At 51.2% G+C, this 27,142-nt stretch overlaps 2 protein-coding genes and 1 long non-coding RNA gene across 12 annotated transcripts; 1 reads left to right on the plus strand and 2 right to left on the minus strand.

Moving 5' to 3' along the window:
• On the minus strand, positions 1–15,799 carry FXYD5 (FXYD domain containing ion transport regulator 5). 7 transcript variants are annotated; one of them, XM_007996305.3, is made up of 9 exons: positions 15,673–15,799; positions 14,872–14,932; positions 12,958–13,038; positions 11,737–11,793; positions 9,329–9,427; positions 5,622–5,711; positions 3,707–3,736; positions 3,553–3,627; positions 1–316 (listed from the first exon to the last, which is right to left on the minus strand). In XM_007996305.3, exons 1-9 carry the CDS (start codon positions 15,796–15,798, stop codon positions 267–269), a joined length of 669 nt encoding a protein of 222 aa, XP_007994496.2. In that variant the 5' UTR covers position 15,799; the 3' UTR covers positions 1–266. The 7 variants fall into 7 exon arrangements, with proteins under 7 accessions (XP_007994496.2, XP_037847455.1, XP_007994492.2 ...); XM_037991527.2 differs by having other exon boundaries at positions 14,872–15,053; positions 15,673–15,761; XM_007996301.3 differs by having other exon boundaries at positions 15,613–15,748.
• On the plus strand, positions 15,302–27,136 carry LOC140711872 (uncharacterized). Its single transcript, XR_012093194.1, has 3 exons — positions 15,302–15,400; positions 26,640–26,807; positions 26,970–27,136. It is a non-coding gene; the product is annotated as an uncharacterized lncRNA (long non-coding RNA).
• Positions 16,183–27,137, minus strand: FXYD7 (FXYD domain containing ion transport regulator 7). Of its 4 annotated transcripts, none has more exons than XM_007996310.3 (6): positions 27,021–27,137; positions 21,773–21,802; positions 19,162–19,236; positions 19,015–19,048; positions 18,815–18,855; positions 16,183–16,585 (listed from the first exon to the last, which is right to left on the minus strand). In XM_007996310.3, the coding sequence occupies exons 1-6, from the start codon at positions 27,049–27,051 to the stop codon at positions 16,563–16,565; spliced, it is 234 nt and encodes a 77-aa protein (XP_007994501.1). In that variant the 5' UTR covers positions 27,052–27,137; the 3' UTR covers positions 16,183–16,562. The 4 variants fall into 4 exon arrangements, with proteins under 4 accessions (XP_007994501.1, XP_007994502.1, XP_072872754.1 ...); XM_007996311.3 differs by having other exon boundaries at positions 19,006–19,048; positions 27,021–27,132; XM_073016653.1 differs by lacking the exons at positions 21,773–21,802; positions 27,021–27,137 and having other exon boundaries at positions 19,162–21,374.
• Positions 27,138–27,142: the final 5 nt, after the last annotated feature.

The following is a 27,142-nucleotide window of genomic DNA, read 5'->3' on the forward strand; positions in this document are numbered from 1 at the left end:
GAAAAGACCACAGTGCTTTACTTTTTGTCTGAACAGAGGAGATAACTTGAGGGACAGTCCCCAAGGCGCCAGGCAGCCTTCAGGGGCGGGTAGGGTTAGGGGAGGTAGGAGACTCAGACCGGCAGCCCTGGCTCCAGCTTCATGGTCTGTGCCTTCCCTCTCTGGCCAGGCTCTTCGAGGTGATGCAGGAGGCTGGGCATGGTGAGCTGGCAGGGGGCTTGGTCTTCGGGTGCTCAGCGGGTTGTCGGTTCCTGTTTCTGATGGACTCACCTGCAATAATTCCTGCATAACCCGGACAGCTGTCTGCATTTGCCACCTGTGGGTGAAGGAAACGGTTCAGTCATGAGCTAGAGTGATATTGATTCTTATTGTGTGTTCTGGGGCTGGGAAACCAGGTTGATCAACCCTGCCCCTCGGGAAGCTCAAAGGCAGCTCCACAAACAAATGATGGAGAAACGCACCGAGAAGCCCTGCGAGAGGCGCTTCCCACACAGGCTCACAGATGAGCCGTTTGGGAACTCCCATTGTTTTGTATGTCACTTATTCATTCATTCAGGCACTAAGAACACAGTTGAGGACAAAGAAAAAAATCCCTGCCCCGGCAGAGTTGTCTTTCTATGGGGAAAGGCCAACGAGGAGAAAAATAACAAAGTCAAATGTGTGAAGGCACTACGTGGGATGGTGTTAAGTCCTATGATGGGAAATAAGACCAGGAAGGAGGCATGGAGGCCCAGGAGCTGGGCTCATTCTCACAGGGATGGCTACTGGGGCTTCAATGAGGAGGTGACTTTTTTTTTTTTTTTTTTTTGAGACAGAGTCTTGCTGTGTCGCCCAGGCTGGAATGCAGTGGTGCAATCTCGGCTCACTGAAACCTCTACCTCCTGGGTTCAAGTGATTCTCCTGCCTCAGCCTCCTGAGTAGCTGGGATGACAGGCACATGCCACCACGCCCAACTAATTTTTGTATTTTTAGTAGAGATGGGGTTTCACCATGTTGGCCAAGCTGGTCTTAAACTCCTGGCCTCAAGGGATCCACCTGCCTTGGCCTCCCAAAGTGCTGGGATTACATACGTGAACCACTGCGGCCCGCCAAGGAGGTGACATTTGAGCAAAGGTCTGAAGGAGGTAAGGGAGACACCTGGAAGAAGGGTGTTACAGGCAGAGGGAACAGCAGCACAAAGGCCTTGAGGTAGGAGGACACAGATGGCCTCCAGAGACTCATCTGTGGCTGGTCCAGAGTGAGGGAGGGGGGACCTTAGAAGCCAAGGGTACTTTAGAAAACACCGGCCACCCTTGCCTCCTCCAGCCCCTCAGCACTCTGGCCTCGTCTTCTACTCTCCCGCAGCCTATCCTGTCCTGGCTACTTTGCTTCCTCCGCTGCTATAGCAATGGGCGCAGCTCATTCCTGCCTCCAGAGCTTGGCACTTCCTGCCCTCTCTACCTGGTGATTCATCTTCTCATCATCAGGTGTCAGTTCCAATTTCACCACTCCAGGGAGGGCTTCTCACCCCACCCCTCTCTTCCCCGTCACTCTGCTTTATTTGGCACGTATCTTTCTCTGTATCCACTCATTCATGCATGTATTTGCTTATCATCTTCTCCTGACCAGATGTGAGCTCCTGAGGACAGGGACCAGGGCTGCTTGTCACCACCATGCCCCCAGCATCACCCAGTGTAGGTTTGGCACAGACGAGGTGCCCACAAGTATTTGCTGTTGGAAAAATACATGGCCCCAGAGCTAACATTCAGGCTCTGCTCTCACACAAACCTGGGTCCAGTCCTTCATTGATTCTTTTTTTTTTTTTTTAATTAAAAAAAATTATTTGTGTAGAGACAGGGTCTTGCCATTTTGCCCAGGCTGGTCTTGAACCCCTGGGTTCAAGCCATCCTCCCACCTTGGCCTCCCAAAGTACTGGGATTACAGGAGTGAGCCACCGTGACCCGCCAGCAAATGAATTCACTGACTCTTATGTGCTGCGTGACCTTAGGCAAACTCCTTAACTCTCTGAGCCTTAACTTCACCACTGGGGTGAGAATAGGGCCTGGCGCAAAGTCAGGATCAACACACACATGTTGCATAAACGAGGCAAGAGTGCTTGACTTTCAGATTCAGTGGGGATTACACATATATCAGGAGTCATGTTTTATGATTGTTAGAATTCTGCCTCTCCCCTTAAGGCAAAAAAAGATGTGACTATGCTCATTTTCTTGATAAGGAAGTTGGACAAGAGAGGTAATGAAACTTGGCATTCGTTATACAGATTAACTGACAGCTTGTGTTTTATTTTACCCACAACATTTTGAAAACCTTTTTTAAAAATTAGTTTCTCTGTTTGTTATTCTGCCTTTCCCCACACCTTCCTGTCCCTGCGTTGGGCCCTGGGCCCCTTGCCCTCTAGTTAAGCATTGGCAGGAGACAGTGGGGTAGGAGGAGAGGGAGGTTTAGGTATCTGATCCCTACCACCCCTGCTCCCTCCTGGTTTGGTCACAAGTGAGACAGTGGCTGGAACCCTCTTTCTGAGGCCACAGCTCCTGCCAGCAGCCCCACCCCCAGTTCCATCTCTCACCAGGCCTCCTGCAAAGCCAGTATCTCCTCTCGTCCCTCAGGCTGGGGGATAACAGGTCTCCATCCTTGCTGGTCCTAGGGCACTGCACCATCTCATTACCCTGACTGTACCTCGGAGATATCACTCTATTAAACGTTCTCCAGTTAACCCTTTGCAGGTCCTTCTGCCACCTGCCGTGAATCTGATCAACACAGCTGTCAACATTTGAGTACCAAAAGATTTTACAGAAACATTAAGCTCTTAAAAGGGTAGTTACTCTGGCTGCTCCAAGCCTCTGTTCTTGCTGGATTGAGTGGGTGAGGTTGTTCCATGAGGCATTTAATCCTCAGGTGTCTCCTCCCAACACAGCCTTGTTTAACCCTTGTTCCCTGCCGGGCCTGGGTGCAGTGAGGTTGTGACTGCTGGGGTGGTATGCTGACTGCCAAACGGCCCTTAGTCTCTACCCCTCCCTGTCAGTATCCATGTCCTTTGCCATGTGACTTTGCCTGTCTTCCCATCAAGAGGTGGAGTCTATTTCCTTGAGTGAAGCTCAGCCTTATGACTTGCTTTGACCTATGGAATGAGGCAGAAGTGATAATGGCCAGTTCTGAGCCTACATGCATTCACTCTGTCTTAGACCCCTGCCACCACCATGCGAACAAGCCCAGGCTAGCTTAGTAAAGGATAAGATGATGAGGCAAGGAGCCAAGGTGCCCCAGAAACAGAGTTTCCTGCTGACCCACAACTGAACTCAGATGTGAGTAAATCCAGTTGAGACCAGAAGAATCATCCAGCTGAGCCCAGCCTACATTTTCAAACTGTGGTCTTGAGAGCTCAATAAATGGTCATTATTTTAAACCACTGAATTCTGTGGTGGTTTGTATGGATATGCAGCTAATAGATACCTCATTTAAAACAAAATTGCCCAGAGACCTTTGAGAACACAGCCCTCAGTCATAAGCCCCATCCTGGTCTTGGTGCCCTTCCCACCCAGCCCCAGTTCTCACTGGTGAGGATGATGATGCCTGTGATGAACAGCACAGCTGCGACCAACAGCCCCCGTTTCCGGAGGGTGTGTTCATCTGCAGAGAGAAAAATGAGGGGTAGAGTCAGAGGGGCCTTCACCTTTCCTTCCCCCACATCTTCCTGTGGATAACTTACCATAGAAGAAGGGGTCATCCTCATGAAAACCTGGAGAGGCAGACAAAGAGCAAGTCAGGGTTCAGCAAAGGTTTGTGAAGTGAATATGTGAATGGCAAAGTCAGGAAAGGGGGACACCTGGGTACCCTTAGAACAAAAACCAAAATCCTCACCATGGCACACAATCTGGTTCCCATTATTCCTCTAATCTCATTTCCTCCCCATTCCCCTCACTCCCTGCACTCCAGTCCTACCAGCCTCCCTGCTGTTGAACATGCAGGTACCTTCTCACCTCAGGGCCTTTGCACTGGCTGTTTCCTCTGCCTGGAACACACTTTCCCTAGACATCCGCATGACTCCCTCCTTCACTCCCTTCCCAGTGGGGCCCTCCCTGGTTTTGTATATGAAATACAGGTTGACTATCCCTAATCCCCAAATCCAAAATCCAAAATGTTCCCAAATCTGACACTTTTTGATGTCACATCAGAGGTGTTTGAACCAGAGCAACTCCATCTCGAATAGGGTAAAATAAGGCTGAGACCCACTGGGTTGTATTCCCCAGAGGTTAGACATTGTTAGTCACAGGATGAGACAGGAGGTCAGCACAAGATACAGGTCATAAAGGCCTTGCTGATAAAATAGGTTGCAGTAAAGAAACCAGTTAAAATCCACGAAAACCAAGATGGCAATGAGAGTGACCTCTGGTCATCCTCACAGCTCATTATACGTTAGTTATAATACACTGGCATGCTAAAAGACACTCAAATACCAGCACCATGACAGTTTACAAATGCCATGCAATGTCAGGAAGTTACCCTATACAGTATAAAAAGGGGAGGAACCCTCAGTTCCAGGAATTGCCCACCCCTTTCCCAGAAAACTCATGAATCCATCCCTTGTTTAGCATATAATCAAGAAACAACCATAAAAATAGGCTGCTCTGTCTATGGAGTAGCCATTCTTTATTCCTTTACTTTCTTAATAAACTCTATGGACTCGCTCTGAATTCTTTTTTGGTGCAAGATCCAAGAGCCCTCTCTTGGGGTCTGGATTGGGACCTCTTTCTGGTAACAGTCTGACATGGCACCAAAAGGAAGTGCCCATTGGAACATTTTGGACTTCAGAATTTTGGGTCAGGAATGCTGAACAGGTAAGTATAATGCAAATATTCTAAAACCCGAAATCTGAAAGACTCCTGATCCAAAGCATTTTGGATAAGGAATATTCAACCTGTACTCCCCAGTCACTCTCTAACCCTACTTTATTTTTCTTGATAGCAAGTTAAAATCAACTGATACATAATTATTATGATTATTTCTAGATGTGTTTCTCTTACCACTAGAATAGTAGTTCCATGAGGGCAGAGATTTTGTCTGGCTTGTTCACCACTCTATCTCTGTCCCCTAGAACCTAGCCTAGCACACAACAGGTACTCAGTGAATATTTGTTGAATGAATGGATGAACGGGCTCTCTATGTGACCCATGGGCATATCATTTCCATTCATTCACTGGGGAGTTGACTGGGCAGGAAGTGGAGGATAAGATCACCAGGGAAAGAATCAAATTGCCCCTAGAAACAGAGCTCCCTGCTGACCCACAACTGACCTCAGAGACTTGAGTAAGTCCAGCTGAAACCAGAAGAACCAGCCAGCTGAGCAAACCCTAGATTTCCAAATTGCAGAAATGAGAGCTAAATAAATAGTTATCATTTTAAGCCACTGAGTTTTTAGGTGGTTTGTATGCAGCAATAATTTATGCATTCATTTATCTATTCAGACATTTATCATGTGCCCACCCTCTGCCAGGCTTGAAGTCATTTACTCTCCCATCACGTGTTTACTGAGAACTATTCTGTGCTGGGCTGTATTCCAGGTGCTGGAAATACACAGTGAACAGAAAATAGCCTGCTTCCAGTCTGGGGAGGCAATTACTGACCAGATGGCTTGAGGGTCTGGGGGTCTGTCTGGCCGTCTGTGCTTGGGGATGGTCTCTCAGAAAGCGTCGTGGTGTCTTCAGTGGGATGAGCTGAGAGAGTGGCCAGATCAGTGGAGGGCAGGAGTGAGCCGTGGAGGCAGAAACAAGGGATATTACTGAGAGTCTGCATCTGGAAGAAATCCCTCTCCCACATCTACGCAGCTGGTGTGCAGGGTCAGGCATCCCCCCTACTCCATACCAGAGGCAGTAAGCAATGGCAGGCATTAAAATGCTGAAATAAGCATGTACCCCCTAGTTATGACTATCTGATCTGCCTCAATCCCTGAGGGACTCCAGACACCTCTCCTAAGACCTTCTGGCCCACATTATAATCCAGGAGATAGAGGAACTAAAAGGCAACACCTGCCAGGGACTCTGACCCAGCTACATAGTCTGAAGACACTTTTAAAACATTCTGAATATTGTCCAGGTGCAGCAGCTCATGCCTGTAACCCCAGCACTTTGGGAGACTGAGGCGGGCAGATCACCTGAAGCCAGGAGTTCAAGACCAGCCTGGCCAACACAGTGAAACCCCGTATCTACTAAAAATACAAATATTAGCCGGGACTGGTGGCACACACCCGTAATCCCAGGTACGCGGGAGGCTGGCAGGAGAATTGCCTGAACGCAGGAAGGGGAGTTTGCAGTGAGCCGAGATTTCACCACTGCACTCCAGTCTGGGCAACAGAGCAAGACTCCATCTCAAAAACAACAACAACAACAACAAAATTATTCTGAATATCATTTCTGCCCCCAGGACGGAAAATACCAAAGGATTCTTCTCTTGAAAAAAAAAAACAAAAGGGCTGGGCGTCGTGGCTCATGCCTGTAATCCCAGCACTTTGGGAGGTTGAGGCGGGCGGAGGTTGAGATTGAGACCATCCTGGCTAACACGGTGAAACCCCGTCTCTACTAAAAATACAAAAAAGTTAGCCGGGTGTGGTGGCAGGCGCCTGTAGTCCCACCTACTCGGGAGGCTGAGGCAGGAGAATCACTTGAACCAGGGAGGAGGAACTTGCAGTAAGCTGAGATCGTGCCACTGCACTTCAGCCTGGGTGAAAGCGCAAGACTCTGCCTCAAAAAAAAAAAACAAAAAACCGGTACCTCCAAAGAAAAGGCCTCCCCCAGCACTGAGAAGCGCCACCACACCACATCTGAGGCCTCAACAAGAAGCCAGCAGGCAGAGAAGCTCCCTCATGAAACCCAAGTTCCCTGGAACTATCTCGGTGCCCCACACCCTAAATAGGAACTGGCAGCCAAGGATTACAAGATATTCAGGGAATGCATCGCCCAGAGGAAGGCATAAGCCAGATCAACGGCAGAGACCACAGGAATGCAAAGGACAGCCATACTGGTGTGCAGTGCTCATGCACCCTGGGGCAAGACAGTCTAGACTCAAATTCTGGTTCTGCCACTCTTGGCTGTATTGCCTAAGGCAAGCTGAGTAACCTTTCTGGGCCTCAGTTCCCTTTCCTGTAAAATGGGAGTAATGACAGTTCCCACCACACAGGATGATCACAAGCATCGAATGACTGAATATACAAGTTTAGCACAGTGCCCAGCATGAATAAGCTCTCAGCAAAAGTCAGCCCTTGCTGGTAATGTTTGCTTAGCACTCCTTCCTCCTTCTGGAATAGCTCCCCCTTTCTTTGTGGGAGGACATTGCCCTCCCTTCCCCAGTTATAACCCAGGTTACAAAAGGAAGCATGTGACCTTCCCTGAGACCTCTGAAATCCCAAGTAGGGATATTGAGTGACAGCTAGGTACTATAGACTGAATTATATCCGCCCCACCGAATTCCATATGTGATGGTATTTGGAGCGAGGGCTTTTGGGAGGTAATTAGGGTTAGATAGGATCATGAGGGTGGGGCCCTCATGATGGGATTAGTGTCCTTACAAGAAGACACCAGAGAGCTTGCTCTCAAGCTCACAAGCCCACCCACACATGGAGAGGACATGGTGAAGACAGACCAAGAGAATAGTTGTCTGTGACCCAAGGGGAGCCCTCGCCAGAAACCAACACTGCTGGCACCTCGATCATGGACTTTCCATCTCCAGAACCGGGAGAAATGAATTCCTATTGTTTAAATCATCCAGTCTGTGGTATTTTGTTACGGTAACCTAAGCAGATTAAAACCCTACGTGAAGCCTGAAAGCTTTGAGCTAGGAGGCTCAAATAGGAAGGAGCCATTTCCTTCCTAGGTGGAAGAGAAGCAAAGATAGAGGAAGAAGAGAGGCCTGGGGGCTTTCATGCCCAGCCTCTAAGCAACCCAGAGGCTCAGCATTGACAGCCATTTGTCCTTGATGAATTTCTGTCACATATATCCAGGAACATGGACCAATACATAGAGCAACTCAGATCAGCAAAGACTCAGTAAATTAATGCAGAGATGTGAGAATGCTTTATCAATTGATAAGTGTGGACACAGCTGCTGTCCCCCACACCCTACAGGTGCACTTTTGTACAAAACAGAAAAGTTCCCTTCTGTAAGGCACTTTATTTCCATCTGTTGTAGGATTGTTTTAATAGATTCTGTAAGAATGAGATGCTTTACTGCTATCACTAGAAAACTGGAACAGTTTAAAGACCGACAAAGGGAATGGCATAGCCTGAGAAGTGGTGCTCTTGTTTAGTGCCCAGCTGCACAACTGTACATGTCTCTCAGCCTGGGAGTGGCCTACACCACAATACTTTCCAGTTGGGGGGCTGCCCCTCAAATAAAGATCATCACACAGGCATTAGAGGCGATCTGTTGCCTTATCTCAGCTCAGTCTCCTTTCCTACACCTTCTGGTAATACTAACTCACTTGTCCAGAGGAAACCCCCCTCTTCCCTGACTGTTGGTCTGTGTGGTTGGCTGGCTGAGCCTCTTCTCTAGCCCAAGGGTGAGGCACAAGACTCAGGCCTGACCAATGAGAATAGCTCATTTCTCAGGCTCTCATTGGTTCAGACATGAGCATGTGACTCCAGCTGGACCAATGAGAATCAATTCTAGGCCTCAGGCTAGAAATAATGGGAAAGATTTCCTTCTCTAGCCACCAGGTATGTGACCTAAAGTTAGAACTATGGGACCATCTCTGCCATCCAGAGGGGAGAAGTTAGTCGAGAATGAAGACAACAGAACCAAGAGAGGGAGCAAAGCATTCATGACAGTGCTTATGTGCCTTGATCCAGCTATGCCTGAAGTTGGATACTTCTGGACTTTCCAGAACTTATATAGCCAATCAGTCTTGTATGTGTGTATGTGTGTGTGTTTAAGGTGAATTTTCTATATTTTGCAACTGAAAAGCTCCTGTTCTAACATTAAGGAGATGTACAAAAAAGAAATATCCACAGGCACATTTTATAGCACCAGCCTCCGAGGGGAACTGACGGCAAGAAAGTTCTACCAGTTAGGGAAACACTGCATGCTGCACGCTGCCCCTTGGGGATCCTTTGCTGCAAATTAGCTTAATCAAGACTCTCAGAAGTCCTGCCATAAAGAAACATGGTTAACTTTAACTCAGGGTTCCCCAAATAACTTTGACCACAAACCAAAAACATTTTTTTAAAATGTGTTAACAATTCCCCAAACAGGGGCACCGAGAAACGTACTGAGGGAAATGTTGACCTAGATAGAGAATTAAATAAAAATCGTAGGCTCTTGCTCTCAGTCCCATGCTGTACCTGTTTTGGTGCTCTTGTGTGTCTCTGGATCTGTCACTACAGGCCCATCAATTCCTGTCGGTCGCTGGGTCTGGGTCTGGGTCTGGGGTTGTGGTGTTTCTATTCAGGTCAGAAGAGCAAGGAGGGAAGAAGAAGAAAGAGTGAATTGGGGTCGGGCACAGTGGTTCATGTCTGTATTCCCAGCACTTTGGGAGACCGAGGCGGGCAGATTACCTGAGGTCAGGAGTTCAAGACCAGGCCAACCAACATGGAGAAACCCTGTCTCTACTAAAAATACAAAATTAGCCAGGCGTGGTGGCTCATGCCTGTAATCACAGCTACTCGGGAGGCTGAGGGAGGAGAATCGCTTGAACCCGGGAGGCGGAGGTTGTGGTGAGCCGAGATTGCGCCATTGCACTCCAGCCTGGGCAACGGGAGCAAAACTCCATCTCAGAAAAAAACTAAGAGGCTGGCAAAACCTGAAGACGTCAATATACCAAGTGTCACTGTAGGGATGGGAAGAGAGACACTCTCCTGCACACTGCTGGTGGGTGAGGAAGTGGGCACAGCCACTTGGGAAGGCAACTTTTATTTTTACTTTTATTTATTTATTTATTTTTGAGACAGGGTCTCACTCTAGCCTGAGCTGGAGTGTAGTGGTGCAATCATAGCTCACCGCAACCTTGAACTCCTGGGCTCAAGTGATTCTCCCACCTTAGCCTCCCAGGTAGCTGGGACTACAGGCACATGCCACCATGCCCAGCTAATCATTTTGTACTTTTTGTAGAGAATAGGTTTTGCTTTGTTGCCCAGGCTGGTCTCAAATTCCTGGGCTCAAGCGATCCACCCGCCTCAGTCTCCAAAAGTGCTGGGATGTCAGGCATGAGCCACTGTGCCTGGGCGGCAGGAGGGCAAATTTTAAAACATGAAGCATGCATGTTCTTTGCCCTGTACTGTTTTGGATAAAAGCACAGGCTTTGGTGCCAGATTCCTGGACTTTGATTCCTGCTGCGTCCGTGACTTGCTGTGAGACCTTGAACCAGTTACTCAGCGCCTCTGTTTCCTTGTCTGTAAAATGGGGACAATGGTAATTTCTGCCTCTTAGGGTTTGCGTGAAGGTTGAATGAGTTAACCTACGCAAAATATTTAGAACTATGACCAGCACATAGTCAGTACATATTCCAAGTGCGTTTGCTCAAGGAGGAAGGGACAAGGTTGCTTATTGTGGCACTGTGTGTAGACAGAAAAAGCTGGAAACAGCCAACATGTGCATCAAGAAGTGTGTGACTCCATGAGCTGTGACATAGGCGCCTTGTGGAATACCAGGCAGCAGAGAACACAAAACGAGTCTTTATGCAGTGATGTGAGAACTTCCAAACATGCCACTGCATGAAGAAGCAAAGCAAGTTGCAGAACAATCATCCGATCTCCTTAAGCTCACACAAACACAGCACACAGTCAGTGCATTTTCCCCAGGTGATACACATGGGATATGGTATCACTGGGGACCTACCCCAATGCTAACAGTGGGGACCTCTTGGAGACAGAGGGAGAGAACAAGGATTGGGGAGGGGAGGTGACAAAGGGGTTTAGTTTTGCTTACAATCATTTCATTCTTTCCAGGTAGAATGTGTTTATGTACTACTGTGTCTTTAAACATCGATTGAAAAAATTAGGGAGCACTTTTTTTTTTTTTTTTTGAGACAGGGTCTCGCTCTGTTGCCCAGGCTGGACTGCAATGGCGAGATCTTGGCTCACTGCAACCTCTGCCTCTGGGCTCAAGTGATTCTCCCACCTCAGCCTTTTGAGTAGCTGGGACTACAGGAGCACACCAACGCACTCGGCAAATTTTTGTATTTTTTCTGTAAAGATGGAGTCTCACTGTGTTGCCCAGGCTGGTCTAGAACTCCTGAGCTCAAGTAATCCATCCACCTTGGCCTCTCACAGTACTAGGATTATAGGCGTGATCCACTGTGCCTGGCCGGGAGCACTTTTTGAATTATACTCCAAGAAAACATCCAAAAATTGTTCAAAAAATTCAAAAAAGGGATCAGAGAAAAAAGAGATGAAAGGAAGAAACAAATGGGACTGGCACACAGAGACTTTCTGGGGGTGTTTGCAAAGTTCTGCTCTTTGACCTGGTTAGTAGTTACATAGGGATTCAATTTAGAGTAAGTCATTACATTGTAAATTTATGGGTTTTGTATTGTTCTATAAGCACCCTAATTTCACAATTTCAAAAGTGTTTTGGTTTTCTTTTTCTAAGGAATTGAATGGAGTTGGCTGGCTGCCCCACCCAAAGTAAACCAGGGCATTCAGAGCTGGGAGTAGGGACTGAAATGGGCAACCAAAGACCCAGAATGTCAGAGAAGAGGGGAAACTTTGTTTGCCTTGGTCCTGTCCCCACCCCCTGCCCCCGCACTACTCACCATCAGCAGGCCAGGTTGGGGTCGGAGGGGTGGCCTGGAGTTCTGTGTAGACTGCGTCTGGAGTCCAGAAACAAGGGGTCAGGGAGAGAACAGGAGAGAGAAAAAGAAGTGCACAAGATCTATGGATGGAGATGCCAAAGATTCCCATAGCAACTCAATTTTAATGTAATAGAAATGGCTTAATTAGGCCGGGCGCGGTGGCTCAAGCCTGTAATCCCAGCACTTTGGGAGGCCGAGACGGGCGGTTCACGAGGTCAGGAGATCGAGACCATCCTGGCGAACACGGTGAAACCCCGTCTCTACTAAAAATACAAAAAATTAGCCGGGCGAGGTGGCGGGTGCCTGTAGTCCCAGCTACTCGGGAGGCTGAGGCAGGAGAATGGCGTAAACCCGGGAGGCGGAGCTTGCAGTGAGCTGAGATCCGGCCACTGCACTCCAGCCTGGGAGACAGCGAGACTCCATCTCAAAAAAAAAAAAAAAAAAAAAAAAAGAAATGGCTTAATTAATCCAGCCATTTGCTAACTGCCGAAATGTGCTACCAATATGTCCTCTTCTTTGGGACCTTACGTCCCACAGATGCCACTCTACAGCTCCTTCTTCGAGATGCTGGCTGCAAATTATCTTTCTCAAGACTCTGAGAAGTGCTGCCTAAAAAAAAGTGTTTAACTCAGCTTCCCAAATGCTCTTGCTCTGAGAAAAAGCCCCAGAACTTCCTTTAGGGACCATGCTTCCCTGACTCTTGGTCCCCTTTATGCAGCAGGTCTGACACCAGCCCTGGTGGAGGTTGGACATGGAACCCAGGCCTGGCCAATCAGCTTCCTATGCCTGTAGCCACAGTGGCTAGCTTAGGGATACGACCTGAGCCTGGCCAAAGATAACTCAGTTATGGGACATTTGCTGGACTGGGGAGGGGAAATTCTCTTGCTGGGATTCTCAGCAGACACGATGAGAGCCCCAGGCTTCAAGGGATCATCTTGGCCCCATGAGAGGAGACTCTTCCTGGAAATGAAGACAACACAGAGAAAACAGACCCAAGAGGTAGAGAGAGGTTCCTGATAGCATCATTTGAGCACCTAGATCAAGCCATGCCTGAAGGTCTATACCTGGACTTTTTCGTTACATAAATCCATAAATTCCCTTGTTGGGTCCCAGTTTGGGATTTTTGTTGCTGTTGTTATTTGCAATGACAGGATCTTGATAGACATGTCCCTCTTTCCTCACCTGGGGCTGGTGTCGGGACCTGAATGTCCATGATAGTTGGGTCTGCTGAAGAAATGGATGTGGTATACTTCAACGTCTGTCCTAGGGAATCAAAGATGAGAAGTCAGGAGGGAGCCTGGTCCCCCTCCTCTCACCACCCCCGCCCTCCACTCCCTGGTGAAACCTTAGGGGTCCTGTCTGCTGGTGGAGTCACTCAGCTTTGACAGTATCAATCCATAATTCTGAAAGTGTTTTCAGCTATGCCAATGCCTGGGAACCCTTCTTCTAGGCCCCCTCCCCACCCATCCCTGTGGGGTGGGAGAGTCAGTTTAGTCTAGTGAGCCCAGGTGCTAGGGTCAGTCCGGACCCTGGTTTCAAATCCTGCCCCCAACAACTTTCTTGCTGTGTGACCTGGAACAAGTAAAGTCCTTTCTCTGAGCCTCAGTTGCTCCATCTGCAAAGCGGGGATAATAATTGAATCTACTGCACAGGGCTATAGATAGGGTGAAATGACACAGAGCAGGGAAAGGGTCTCCCACACTGCTTACCTTGTAGTCAGTGCTGGAGAACTCCACTGCCCCCACCCTTGCCCATCCTCTGTACCCTCCAGCCTGGACATCCCAGCAGCCTCCTCCCTGGGCTCCCTGCTCCTGTCCCTGCCCCCACAGTCTGTTCCCACCTGCAGCCAGAGGGAGCCTGGGACCACCTGAGTCAGGTCAGGGCCTGCCTGGCTCACAGGCCTGCCCTGGCTGCACTTCACTCTACATAAAAGCAAAGCCCTCATGTGGCCCATAAGTCCTCCTCCATCTGATCCCATCAGTTCTCTGTCCTCTCTTCATCCCACTCTGCCCCTTCTCATCCCAATCCAGCCACCCCACCTGCCTGTTATTCTTAAAACACACCAGACAATACTCAGCCCCCAGACACCTGCAAGGTTCATTCCCTCATTTCCTCCAAGTGTTTGTTGGTCCCAATGTCACCTCCTCAGTGAGGCCCTCCCTGACCACCCAGTTTAAACAATCCTCATTACCTGTACTTTTCTGCAAGCACATAGCACCTCCTAGCACATGATATAATTTACTAATTGGTCTCTCCCCACTAGAGTGTGACCTCTTGTTTTATTCACTGCTGTTTCCCCAGTGCACAGAATATCTAGCACATAGTAGGTGCTCAATAAATATTTGTCAAATGACTGAATGAGTGTATGAAAATCATTTTATGAAGGACAAGTGAGGGTGCTTTCAGTGGGGCGTGCACTCTGGGTTCTGGGGGCAGGCAGGACAGTTGTTTTCCCAGCTCCCCCACACACTATCCTCCGACACAGGGCACTTCCCTTCGCTGAGCCTCAGTTTCCTCATCAGTAAAATGGGCATGACAACAGGTGTGACTGACTGTCAGAGGCAAAGCCTAACTGAGCTAACACACACCACACACCACACCTGCCATGCAGAGGGGATGCTCAATGACCCCCCGCGGTTCCTGTCTTTCAGGAGACACTTTCCAGGCAAGGCTGAGATGTCACCAACTCGTTGGACCAACCCCAGCTCCACAGCTTTGCCTAACTGTGTAATGCCCCAGGACCCAGTGATCCTCCGTTTTGGGAGCCGAGGTTTCCTGGCCGCTGAGTAGAAAACTGACACCAATCTCCCCGCCAAATCAAACTCAGTGAGTTCTTCTTGGAGGTGAAATTGGAGGCTGCTCAGCGGGACAGGCCCTGGCCAGACTCACTGGAAGCAGCCACCCGGGTTTGAGGTGTCCAAAGAGGGTGTAACGTCGCCCTGCCATAGGGATCCCCACTTCCTGGTGCCGGCTCAGCGGGAGGGTGACAGGGCTGGACAGAACGTTCACACGCGCCAGCCACCCACCCTGCAGCACATGTAGGGCTGGCCTGGCTGGGGGCTCTGGGGCAGGGTGGAGGCCAGAGACGGGTCTTACCTCTGGTGGGGAGAATCAGGCCAACGATGGTGAGAAGACACAGGCGACCAAAGGGCGACATCTGTGGGACCAGGCGATGCTGGGGTCAGCCATGATGTCAGCGAGGCCGGCCTCTGGCAGCCCCCGGGGATCCTGCAGCCCCTTCCCTGCCCTGAGCAAACACCTCTGGCTTCCAGGACCCCCTGCCAGGGCAGACGGCTGGCCTCAGGGGAAAGGGGAGGGTCTTAGGTGGGGATATCAAAGAGTCACCCTGCTTCCTTCCCCTGCAGGTCCCCAAAGAAAACAAGAAGCAACAGATAAATGGATCTCCCAGCAGCTGCAAGGGCCGGCAGGCACTCCTGAAGCAGAGAAGCACCTCCCTGTGCCTTCCGCCAGGCGCCTATCCCTCACTGGGACTGACGCAAGGAGGGGACTGGGGCAGAGGAGTAGATAGGAGGCCTCTTCCCTCCCCCAGGGGCCCAGAGCCCAGGAGTCGGCAAGGAGGGGAAGGAGGAAGAGTGAGTAACGCCTCCTGCGCTCAGAGGAAAAAGTGAGTTGGTGTCAGGGGCTGCCTTGCAGGGATGGCGCGCTGGGGAGATCTGAGAAGCACTGGTCCGAGGGGGGTGGCAAACAGCTGGGGAGACTGAGGCAGGCCGGCGGGAGCGAGGCAGAGCGGCCCACTGTAGCCCAGGAGAGGAGGCAGAGAGATGTGGGCGTGGATGGGGGACAGAGAGGGGCGGAAGGGGTCAAACCCCTACCCACCTGAGCCCAGCCCGTGGGCAGAGGGGCAGCGGATGGAGGTGGCGCGCGAGAGGCACTTACGTTGGAGCTGGGGGTCCTGAGCCGGCAGCCTAGTGGGGAGAGGGACGCGGCGGTGGCTGCTGCGTCCAGGCGGAGGGTGTGGCCAGGGGAGCGCGAGCGGGCGGGGACCCAGACGGGCTCAGTCATTTCCTCTTGGGTTTCCTGGCTTCAGAGCCCGGGGTGGGAGCAGGAGGGGGAGCCGCTGAGGGCAACGGGGGGCAGGGGTGAGGGCACAGTGGTGGGGGAGGGTGGGGACGGGGATGGGGCCGGCAGGTCTAGGGTGAGTGGACGCCTCTGAGAAAGCAGGGGGAAAAAGGGGAGGGGTCTATTCTGGGGTCCCTGGAGGAAGGGAAAGGACAAATCCGGAGGTGTTGAGGAAGAGGGGATTGGAGGAGGGCAACTCGGGGCACTGGGAGAGGAGAAGGAAGAGGGGGCAACCCCGGGCACACAGGGGAGAGCTACCCCAGGTTCAGTTCTGCACCCCTACCCACACCGTGCCCCACAGATGAGAACACACAGACAGAACAGGAGAAAAAACCAAATGCACATTTATTAAGCTCAAGACATGGACACTGAGGGCCCAGGGGGACGGATCTTCGGGGATGAGACAAGGAGGTGCAGGGGGACCGTACACGGGGATGCTGGCGGGGCTGGGCCGGGATGGACTCCTGGATCCCAGGAGCTGGAGGCCTGAGGCCCCGGGTCTGGGGTGCAGACGGGCTCTTTGGGGAATCATCATTGCCAAGGCCTGGGGAGGGACAGCAGGGTGCAGCGGCTCCAGCCTTGGGGTGGGTGGGGCGGCTCATTCCGGGGAGCGCTCCCGGCGCGCGGCTGGGTCCCCACCGCCTCCACCCGGTCCTCAGGCTCCCGCGCTCAGACAGGGTCGGCAGCGGAGGTTCCTTGGGCAGGTGTTACACGCCGCCGCCACCAGGGGCTGGGGAGAGAGGGGGGGTGCGTGAGCCACCAGAGAGGTGGAAACTGCCTTCCTCCCCACAGCTCGTTGGCTCTCCATTCCCCGGCACCATGGAAGCCAGACCCCAGGGACTGTCACCCCTGAGCTAACACTGAGGAGCTGTCTTTCCTTCCACACGCTAATGTCTGGTTCCCTTGGGGACACCTCTGGCTGCTGTCATGGAGAGAAACACCTGCCACGGGGCTGGCGGCCCCAGACCCAACCTGGGCTTTTGGGGCTGTCCCCCTGCCAGAAAGGGAGTCCCCATCCCCCTTCCCATCCTCAATCTCCTCCTACACCCTCACTCCTCTCCTACACTCCCTGTCCTGAACATTTGGCTACAACGGGAATTCCCCCATTCCCTACCGGCTCCAGACCATCATTCACTAGGAGAAACCAGAAACCTGTGCAAAGTCTTCGTCTGTGCCCCAGGTGACAAGGCCAACCCCCATGCTGCCCTACGCATCCATAAGTGCCCTGTTCATGTTTTAAAACTCATTAAATAAACATGAAATAGGTCCAGCGTGGTGGCTCATGCCTGTAATCCAAGCACTTTTGAGGTCAGGAGTTTGAGACCAGCCTGGCCAACACGATGAACCCTCATCTCTGCTAAAAATATAAAAATTAGCCAGGTGTGGTGGTGGGCGCCTGTAGTCCCAGCTACTTGGGAGGCTGAGGCAGGAGAATCGCTTGAACCCGGGATGCAGAGGTTGCAGTGTTGTAGTAAGCTGAGATCGTGCCACTGCACCCCAGCCTGGGCAATGGAGGACAGAATAAGACTCTGTCTCAAAAAAAAAAAAGAAAAAAAAAGGAACCTGAAACAAATTCCACACCAAATACCCCTCAACCACTGAATAACCCGTGTGCCCCTCCTGCTTTTTGTTGTTGTTGTTATAAGAACTTTATAGGAGACACAAAAATTCTCATTTCTGGTTTTTTACAAGTCTCCGGAAAGGCTGCATTTCCACTAAAAACAGGTCAAGATATTTTTACATAATTAAAATTAACAGCCCCAAGGAGTCAGAATCTTTCATCGACATGCTTGCTTGCCCTGCATCCTTCTCCCTTTACACCTTCCAGGCTTACACCCATTTTCCCTCCTCCACCCTGCAGGCCGTCCTCCTCCCATCCTCCTCCCCTTCCTTCCTGGGCTCCTCCTTCCCACATTCTCCCGGAACACCTCCATCCTCTCCACTCTACTCCCTCCTGTGCTTCCCAGCTTTCTTCTCCATCCTCACACTCCCTGCATCCCATATGTTCTTTTCCAATGTGAATTCTAAAATCTGCATTCTATTCATCTCTCTGTTATTTTGATGCAACTATTCAGAAATCTTCCCTCCCTCCCTCTGTCCCTTTTCCTTGGCTATTTCATCCTGGATCTGCCTGGCTGAACGATCAAGTCTGGAAAGCCTCTCCTCGTCTTCCTCAGTGCTCCCTCTCCCTCCCTCAGTGCTCCCTCTCCCTCCCTCCTGACTGAGCTCCCCCCACATGGGGCCCTTCTCTTCACAGGCCTGTGGTTTCCTCTCCTGGGAAATCAGCATGTCCTGGCTTTTATAGGCTTGAGCATTTGTTTCTGGGAATCTCCGTGGACTCTGGGACATGTCACATCTCACTGCCTCCCCACGGTTTAGCATCATCTTTCTTTTCCCTCCCTCCCTTCCTCCCTCCTTTCCTTCCTTCCTCCCTTCCTCCCTCTTTTCCTTCCTTCCTCCCTCCCTCCTTCCCTCCCTCCCTCCCTTCCTTCCTTCTTTCCTTCCTTCCTTTCTCTTTTTTTTTCTTTTTTTTTTTTTTGACAGAGTCTCACTCTGTCACCCAGGCTGGAGTGGAGTGGTACGATCTCAGCTCACTGAAACCTCTGCCTCCCAGGTTCAGGTGATTCTCCTGCCTCGGTCTCCTGAGTAGCTAGGATTACAGGTGCGCACCACCAGGCCCAGCTAATTTTTGTATTTTTAGTAGAGACAGAGTTTCACCATGTTGGCCAGGCTGGTCTCAATCTCCTGACCTCAGGTGATCTGCCCACCTCGGCCTCCCAAAGTACTGGAATTACAGGCGTGAGCCACCGCGCCCAGCCAGGTTTAGCATCTTTCATCTGCGGCATTTCCTCAGCTTCCTAGGGAATTGTCCTGTGATATCTGCGGGCAGCCCCCCTGCCCAGTCCATCCACAAGACTTCCCAAAACCCTCCCAGAACCACACAGTTTCTCACCCTCACCTGAAGAGGGAAGCTCGGACTTACAGGATTTGCAGGTTGGGCTGTGGAGGCAGAAATGAGAGAGAAAAGTAGAAAGAGGTTCAGTAACCATAGGCTTTGGGGAAAACACATGGCAGGCCCAGCGGATCCTGCCCGTCTGCTAGGGAGGTACCCCGAGGCCCCCTCCCACTCTCTGCCCACTGCTGCCAGACCTCTCAGACCTGGAGTCCGCCTTCCTGCACTTCACCTTCTTGCCTGTTGGGAGAGAGAGAGACAAAACAAGAAGACAGGACATAGGGTGTAGGATATGCACGAAAGCCAGCAGAGGAACCGGAGGCCCAGGCAGCCCAGGGACGGGTCACACTTACTGATGATGATGAGGATACCCAGCAGGAACAAGATGGTTGCCAGAGTCATGCCCACAGTCTGCACCGTGTTGTAGTCTGGGGAAGATAACGGGGGACATCGAGGCAGGGACAGCACCTGGGCTCCACCTGCAGCCTCAGTCCTGGCTCTGTGTTGCCCAGCCACAGGCCCAGAATCACCCAGGGAGGCTGCGGGCCATGCTGGACGCTCCTTCAGGGGGCTGATGTGAGGATGTAGGGCATGGGCTTGGGCACCATTAGCTCCCCTTGCCCTCTGCATCCTCTACTTTCCTCCCCTGCTCTCTCCCGCTGCACCTTCCACCCTGGATATATACATAATACTCTCCCTCCACCACCTCCTCCCGGCCCTGGTTCTGTCCACCATGGTCGCCCATCTGGCCTCTGCAGCAGCCTTCTCTAGGGTGTTGCTGGCCTGCCTGCACTCCCACCTCTGATAGCCACAAGGACCCATTAACATTTGAGTCAGATCTGGGCTGTCCTCCGCTCGGAGCCCTCCTCATCCCATTGCCCTCAAGGTAGAAACCAGAGTCCTCACTACGGCCCTCAAAGTCCCATAGGATCCAGTCCCTTTCCTTCTTGGACCTCACCCCACCTCACTCTCCCCATCAATACTACTCCAGCCACAATGGCCTCCCCGCTGTTCCTGGGGTATATCCGGCCTGATCCTATCCCAGGGCTATCCTCTCCTATCCTATGACTGGCTGTTCCTGCAGCCTGAAAGCTCTTCCTCCAAATATCCACATGGCTCCTTCCCTCACCAATGTCTGGGTTTTGTTTCACTGTGAGCAAAACCTCTGGCTATCCTGTCCAGAATTTTCCATCCTCTCCTCCACACTTCCAATTTCATTCCCTTCTTTACTTCACAGGAATTATTCTTACCTAATATTCTTGCCTAATAATATTCTTTTTTTTTTTTTTTTTTTTTTTTTTAAGAGACATGGTATCACTCTGTCACCCAGGCTGGGGTGCAGTGGTGCAGTTATGGCTCACTGCAGCCTCCACTTCTTGGGCTCCAAGAGATCCTCCCTGCTCAGCCTCCCAAGTAGCTGAGACTACAGGCATACACCACCATGCCCAGCTAATTTTTAAATTTTTTTTTGTAGAGCTGGGCACAGTGGCTTATGCCTGTAATTCCAGCACTTTGGGAGGCCAAGGCAAGCAGATCACTTGAGGTCAGGAGTCCAAGACTAGCCTAGCCAACACGGTGAAATCCTGTCTCTACTAAAAATATGAAAATTAGCCAGGTGTGGTGGTGTGGGCCTGTAGTTCCACCTACTCGGGAGGCTGAGGCAGGAGAATCACTTGAACCTGGAAGGCGGGGGTTGCAGTGAGCCGAGATTTCACTATTGCACTCCAGCCTGAGCCACAGAGTGAGACTCTATCTCAAAAAAAAAAAAATTCACAATCATAATTGCAGCTTCAAACTCCTGGACTTGAGCGATCCTCCTGCCTCGGCCTCCCAAAGCACTAGGATTACAGTCATGAGCCACCGCACCTGGCCAATAATATTCTTGTCTAATATATAATTTTCATATTTTGTTTTCTTGAGTATCTGTCTCTTTTCCATTGAGTGGAAGGTCAGGAGGAGGGCAGGAATTCTTGCATTCCTGAATTCTTGTCTGTGTGGTTCATTGCAGTGTCTCCAGCTGCTTGGAACACTGCCAGGCATAGAGCCTGTGCCCGCTAAGTATTTGTTGAGATATGAATTTATAGGGCACTCACTCTGTACCAGTAGTGGTCCAGGCCTCTACCCTCAAGGAGATGACTTTCATATTCTGATAAAGCATTAAAGAAACAACCCCTCCAAAACAAGTCATGCGACTCCAGCTGGGCATGGTGTGGCTCTTCCTTGCCAGGGAGTCAGGAGGGCCTATCCCAGCAGAGTAGTCTAGGTTTGATCTGAGGCCTGAATAAGGAGGAGCCTTAGCCAGCGGTGTACAAAGCTAGAGGAGAAGCATTCCTGCAGAATCATGGCATATGCAAAGGCCCTGAGATGGGAGATAAATTGACACCTAGGGGAAAAGTATGAATGAGCAAAGGGGTGGGGTGGGGGCAACAGGAGGGTGTTCAGAGGGGAAACTGGAGCCAGATCTACCAGGCCTGGGGTAACTTTTTTGAGCTTCAGTGCCAGGGAGGAGACTTAATGGCACCAGCCATGTATCTTTCCCACAGTCCTCATAAGTGGGAACTATTACTGTCCCTTGTTTACAGAAGGGCCCAGAGGGACAAAGTCGCTTGCCCAAGGCCATACAGCTAGTGAGTGGATAAGGCAGGATTCAAATCCAGGCAGCCTGGCCTCAGAGTCATTGCTTCTAAGGTTTTCCTTCATCTGCTTCTCTGACGACACAAAGGCACCAGCCCAGATCCCGGTGAGACCTGAAGGGGGCTCAGAGAGAGTGTGAGGCACCCCCACTCCCCCATCTGGTTCTGCCCTCCACGAACCCAGCTGATGTGAAGCACACCCATATATATGATCCCGTGGCCAGTGGCCCAGCACATATCGTGTAGCCATAGCTGAAGCCATGTCCGGAGCGATGTGGGAACACCTGCAGCCACTCCCCAGTCCAGCCCCATCCCCAAATCCAACACTCACCGTAGTAAAATGGGTCAGGTTCCTCAGGAGCTGAGAGAAAGAAGCAGAGAAAAAGAGAAAGAAAAAAAAAAAAAACTTAACACTGGATTTCTTAATATTTTTGAGGATCCAGATAGAGGGCCCAATAATTTCTTTGTGGAAGTCAGATAGAGACCCCTTGGTTTGGATGATGTGGCTTCATGGCAGGCCGCAAGGCTGGAAGAGCATAGCCCGAGCTGGATTCCAGCCCCTACTCACTCCATCAGTCAGCACCATCCTCTATGCAGTGTACAGTCTACCCAAACTACATAGCAGTCCTGGTTCTGGACCCCTATGGAGGTCTGATGCAAGCTATGGACACATTCCCTGAAAAACACAGACGCACTCCCTCTTGCACATGATGTCACAAGGTTAAAACAGACCCCATTTCCACTGGTGGTCCAATGAATGTCTCAGCTTCCCCTAAACACTCCCTAAAACTTCTCAGTCACCTGAGGGCTTCCATAGGCACCTGCTGCTACTGCTGTCATCCACTCGCTCCTGATACTCCATCCAGTACAGAGAAGCTGTGCTGATTCATACTCCTCCTCTCCTTTCCCCTCCCCTCCCCTCCCCTCCCCTCTCTTTTCCTTTCCTTCTTTCAGACAGGGTCTTGCTCTGTCACCCAGACTGGAGTGCAGTGGAACGATCTCAGCTCACTGCAAACTCCACCTCCTAGGTTCAAGCAATTCTCCTGCCTCAGCCTCCCAAGTGCTGGGATTATAGGTGTGCACTACCACTTCTGGCTAATTTTTGTATTTTTAGTAGAGACAGGATTTCACTGTGTTGGCTGGTCTGGTCTCAAACTCCTGACCTTCAGTGATCCACCTGCCTCAGCCTCCCATAGTGCTGGGATTACAGGTGTGAGCCACCGCATCCAGCCCATTATTACTTATTTCTAAGACACCATCAAGTTTAAGATTCAAAACTGAGTTTGTAATGGATTTCCCTTTGTGTGCGTGTATATGTGTAAATATGTTTGGAACTCTACCACGTGAAATGTCCCCATCCATTAGAAGACACATAATGATTTCAGAAATGTTCACATGTGGATAAAATGTGTGTGTGCCTCTGGATTCACTTTTCTCCACTTCCTGCCTTCCTGGTCCTAATCACGTTCCCCTGCAGGAGAGCTCAGAACATCCTTCCCATTCAACAAGTTCATCCCGATGGCTCTTGAATGCCTCTGACAGTTCCTATCATATTTGGCCTTTCCTAGAGCAGAATTTGGCAGCAGACTGTCTGCCACATGGGGAGAGGGTGAGGGGTGCCAGGGTGATGCCTGATGTCATGGGTATTCTTCTTCCCCCTTCCAGGCTCAGAGATGGATGGCTCCCTGGAGGTTGGGTAGGGCCATGTGACTAATTCTGGCCAAGGAACTGTGAGTAGAAGTGCATTGTCACTTCCAGGCTGGGGCATTTAAACATTCAGGAACATTCAGACCTCCAGGCCAAAGCTCTGTTTCACTTCTAGCCTGGTGGCCTGAATGTTCACAATGCTGACTGCTCTAGTTTTCTTTGATGACTGGTCAACCTGTGATGCACGTATAGCCTAAGTGAGAAGTGAACCTGGTTGTCATAAACCCCTGAGACTTTTGGTACTATTTGTTACTGCAGCATACTCTAGCTGAAACTGACTGACAGAGGTGGCCCCAAAGCAACACCTGTTTGTTACCGCAGCATACTCTAGTTAAAACTGACTGATAGAGGTGGCCCCAAAGAAAGACCATGATTCACACAATGTGTAAGTTTGCCCTTCCCAGGTCTCTGTCCAGTCTTCAAAGAGGATGTCTTAGGTTGGTGCTGAGGTATCTTTAACACCTTCCAACCCTTGTTAATCTCCCCCTTTACCTAAGACAAAACAGGCCTTGGGCTCCGAATCTTCAGCAGGCAATAAAATCTAGGCAGAATTTTGTGGCATTATTTGGTTTTCTCCTCTATTTATTGATGTAAGCAGCAAGGGGTAGCTCTGACTCCATTCCAGCCTCCCTGCTAAGCATCTGACGGATATCAGTGCATTTACTCTTAATCTTCATAGCAACTCTTTCATATGGGTGCTATCTTCATCCCCATTTCCTGCCAGGGGGACACCAGACCCAGAAAAGTGAAATCACCTGCTTCAGATTGCTCTTATGCTGCCTTCAATTTAAGGCAAAAAGAAGATGAATTTTCCAGCTGGGCATGGTGATTCATGCCTGTAATCCCAGCACTTTGGGGGGCCAAGGTGGGCGGATCATGAGGTCAGGAGTTCGAGACCAGCCTGGCCAATATGGTGAAACCCCGTCTGTACTAACAATACAAAAATTAGCTGGGTGTGGTGGTGCACCTCTGTAGTCCCAGCTACTTGGGAGGCTGAGGCAGAAGAATCACTTGAACCCAGGAGGCAGAGGTTGCATTGAGCCAAGATTGTGCCACTGCACTCCAGCCTGGATGACAGAGTGAGACTCCGTCTCAAAAAAAAAAAAAAAAGAAGAAAATGATGAATTTTCCAGTTGTGATGGTGCTATAAAATAAAGCTCATTGTTTTTAAAAAGCTAATCCTGGGTTGGGCATGGTGGCCCACGCCTGTAATCCTAAGCACTTTGGGAGGCCAAGGCAGGTGAATTGCTTGAGCCCAGGAGTTTGAGACCAGCCTGGGTAACATGGCAAAACCTGTCTCTACAAAAAATACAAAAATTAGCTGGGTGTAGCGGGGAGTGCCTTGTAGTCCCAGCTACTCGGGAGGTTGATGTGGGAGGATAGATTGAGCCCAGGACTTTGAGGCTGCAGTGAGCTGTGATCGTACCATTGCACTCCAGCCTGGGTGACAGAGGGAGACCCTGTCTCAAAAAATAAAAGTAAAAAAGCTAATCATTTGAAGGAAAAAAATTAAATAAATAGCAGTGTGAGGAGTATTTGAATAAAGTGAAAATTGTGACGGTAATACTCAAAAGCGCCAAGATGGTGAAACACTGCTTCAGGGTCCCTTGTGCTCTGTGTAACTTTCCCCACCAGAGAGTGAGTAAATTTGTTTGACTCGTCGCTGCTGTTCATCCTGACATTTATGAAAGGCTCTCCAAGTTTTCTGGGATGAATGAATGAAGGAATGATTATGAGGCAGTCCTAGGCTGCAGGAGGCTGCAAAAGGTGGATTATCTCACTAGTCTTTTCCACACACCTGCCCTTCCCCAAAGTTATCAGGAGCCCACTGGGTGAGCACCTGTCCCAGAATCTGGTGTTCCATGCAGGAGATCCTCCTCTGGTCCCTGCTGCCCCAGCAACCTGGGCCCCCAGGCGTGGCTGGGCTAAGGGTGGGGCCAGGAATGTGCACTACTCCTGGCCAGCTGCCAAGGAGATATCAGGAAGGAGGTGGTTGCTATGGTAACTGGGGCATCTCCTGAGGTGAAGAGAGGTGATAGGTCCTGGCATCCCAGGCTGGGTGGGGTCCCTTGTGAGGTCCTGTGTAAGATGCGGGTTTCAATCTTGACCCTCTCCCCTTCTTTTGCATCTCCTGCTGTTGCCCCTGCAGGACTGGCTTCTGGCCAAGCTGAGGGCTTCTGTCCATTTCAGGGACAGGGACCCGGACCCAGCTGTGCTCATGCATCCCTCTTCTGTTCACCCCTAATTCTCCCGCCCGTTCTCTGGCAGGGCGGAGGGAGACAATCTCCCCTCTTCCCCCCTCGCTCCCCAACAATTCATTAATTAGTTTCCTTAAGCAGTTTGCAATGCACAACATGCTTTTCCTCCCCCGGGATTTCCCAAGACCCGCGGTCCCCTCTCATGCTGTGACTGGGAAAGGGGGAGGCAGAGGAGGTGGGGTTGAGGAGTCTGTCCTCCCACTTCTGCCGTCTGCTGCCATCGATCCTGTTAACCACCACCTCTGCAAAAAGAAACCCTGGGCTCCCGCCAGGCCTGCTGCCTCAGCCCTGCCCCCTCTCCCTAGGGTGGCTTCCAGCCTCTGCAGCCCCCCCCACCCCCCGCCCTGCTTCGGATTCTGCAGATATGGCTCAGTGCAGCAGCCCCCGCCTTCTGGGAAGCACGGAAGGGAGGGAGTCACCCAAGTGGAATTGGGGTTCCCTTCACGGCCAGGGGCTTCTCAACACCCCTGGTCCATCCCCTGCCCTCAGTGCTGGAGACCCTAGCTGGGCACCCGCCCCCTCTTGAAGCAGTCTGTGCCTTGCTCCTCTGCAGAAGCAGGCTTAGCAATGGGGGCTATTAGGGGGCAACGGTGGAAGTGGGTGTTCAACTGGGTGCATAACTGGGTTAATGGGTGTGGAATGGAAATCAGTGTGCGGCTGGATGGGGGCAGTAGGGGCAGTTAGGTGCCTACCCAGGTACACCTCTGGGATTGGAAAACACCCCTGCTGTGGGCTGGGAAGGAGGGTCCCATCACCCCATTCCCACCCATGGGGGTTCACTGCAGTGGTTTGGGCCCCACCCCACACTGCTTCCTTCTCTTTCTATTCCCCTCTTTCCCCATGGGTCCGTCTCTCTCCCTCCGTCTCTCTGCTTCTCTCTCCATAGCAGTCTCATTCCCGCTATCTCCCAGGCTCTCATTTTCTCTCTCTCTCTCTGCATCTCTGTCTACCGTTCTCTGCCTCTCGCCTCCACTGGGAATCTCTCTGAGTCCATCTATTTGTCTTCCTGGGTCTTTGTATCTGTGACTCTGGATCTCCTGCCTCTCGGTCTCTGTCTCTTCCAGGTTCTCCCTGTCCATCTCTTGCTATATCCCTTCTCGCTGTCTCTTCCTTCAGCTCTCACTCCTTTCCTCTGAACCTGGCTGTCAAGGGTTTCAGGAAACACACACCCTAGGAGACAGCACTGGAAAGAAGACGGACATGAACCTCCTCCTCTTCCCTTGCCCACCCCAGGGACCCTGAAATCTTCCAGAACGTCTCTGGCCGCAGACCCACCCGCTCCCACCCTGCAAGCTCATCTCTTCCCGTCTGCTACCACCACGGTGCGGGACCAGCCACCCGGTTGCCATAGCGACCTGTCCGAGCATCCCTTCTCCCGGGACTGCCACTCTCCAACCGCAGGTCTGGCACAGGACACCCGCCGGGGAGGGGGTGTCCCAGAGACCCGGAGGGGCAATCGGGGGGCTGCATTACAGGGGCCTCCGCCCACAGAAGGAGCAGACCTCCCTCCCCCCACTCCCCTGCCTTACCATTGCTGGAATCTCCCGACACCCTCTCTCCTAGGTTCTCAGATCCCGGAGCCCCCCTGCAACCCCCTCCCCAGACTACGCTCACCCTTTGTGGGGGTCTGGGTCGGGGTCGCCATGCTGGGCCGGAGCAGGGGGCTGCTGGATGCTTTGGCGGCGAAGGCGCGCTGCAGCAGCTGGAAGCAGGACGGACCGATATGGGGGGGAGCT

Source organism: Chlorocebus sabaeus, chromosome 6 (genome assembly GCF_047675955.1).
Source record: "Chlorocebus sabaeus isolate Y175 chromosome 6, mChlSab1.0.hap1, whole genome shotgun sequence".
Lineage (NCBI taxonomy): Eukaryota > Metazoa > Chordata > Mammalia > Primates > Cercopithecidae > Chlorocebus > Chlorocebus sabaeus.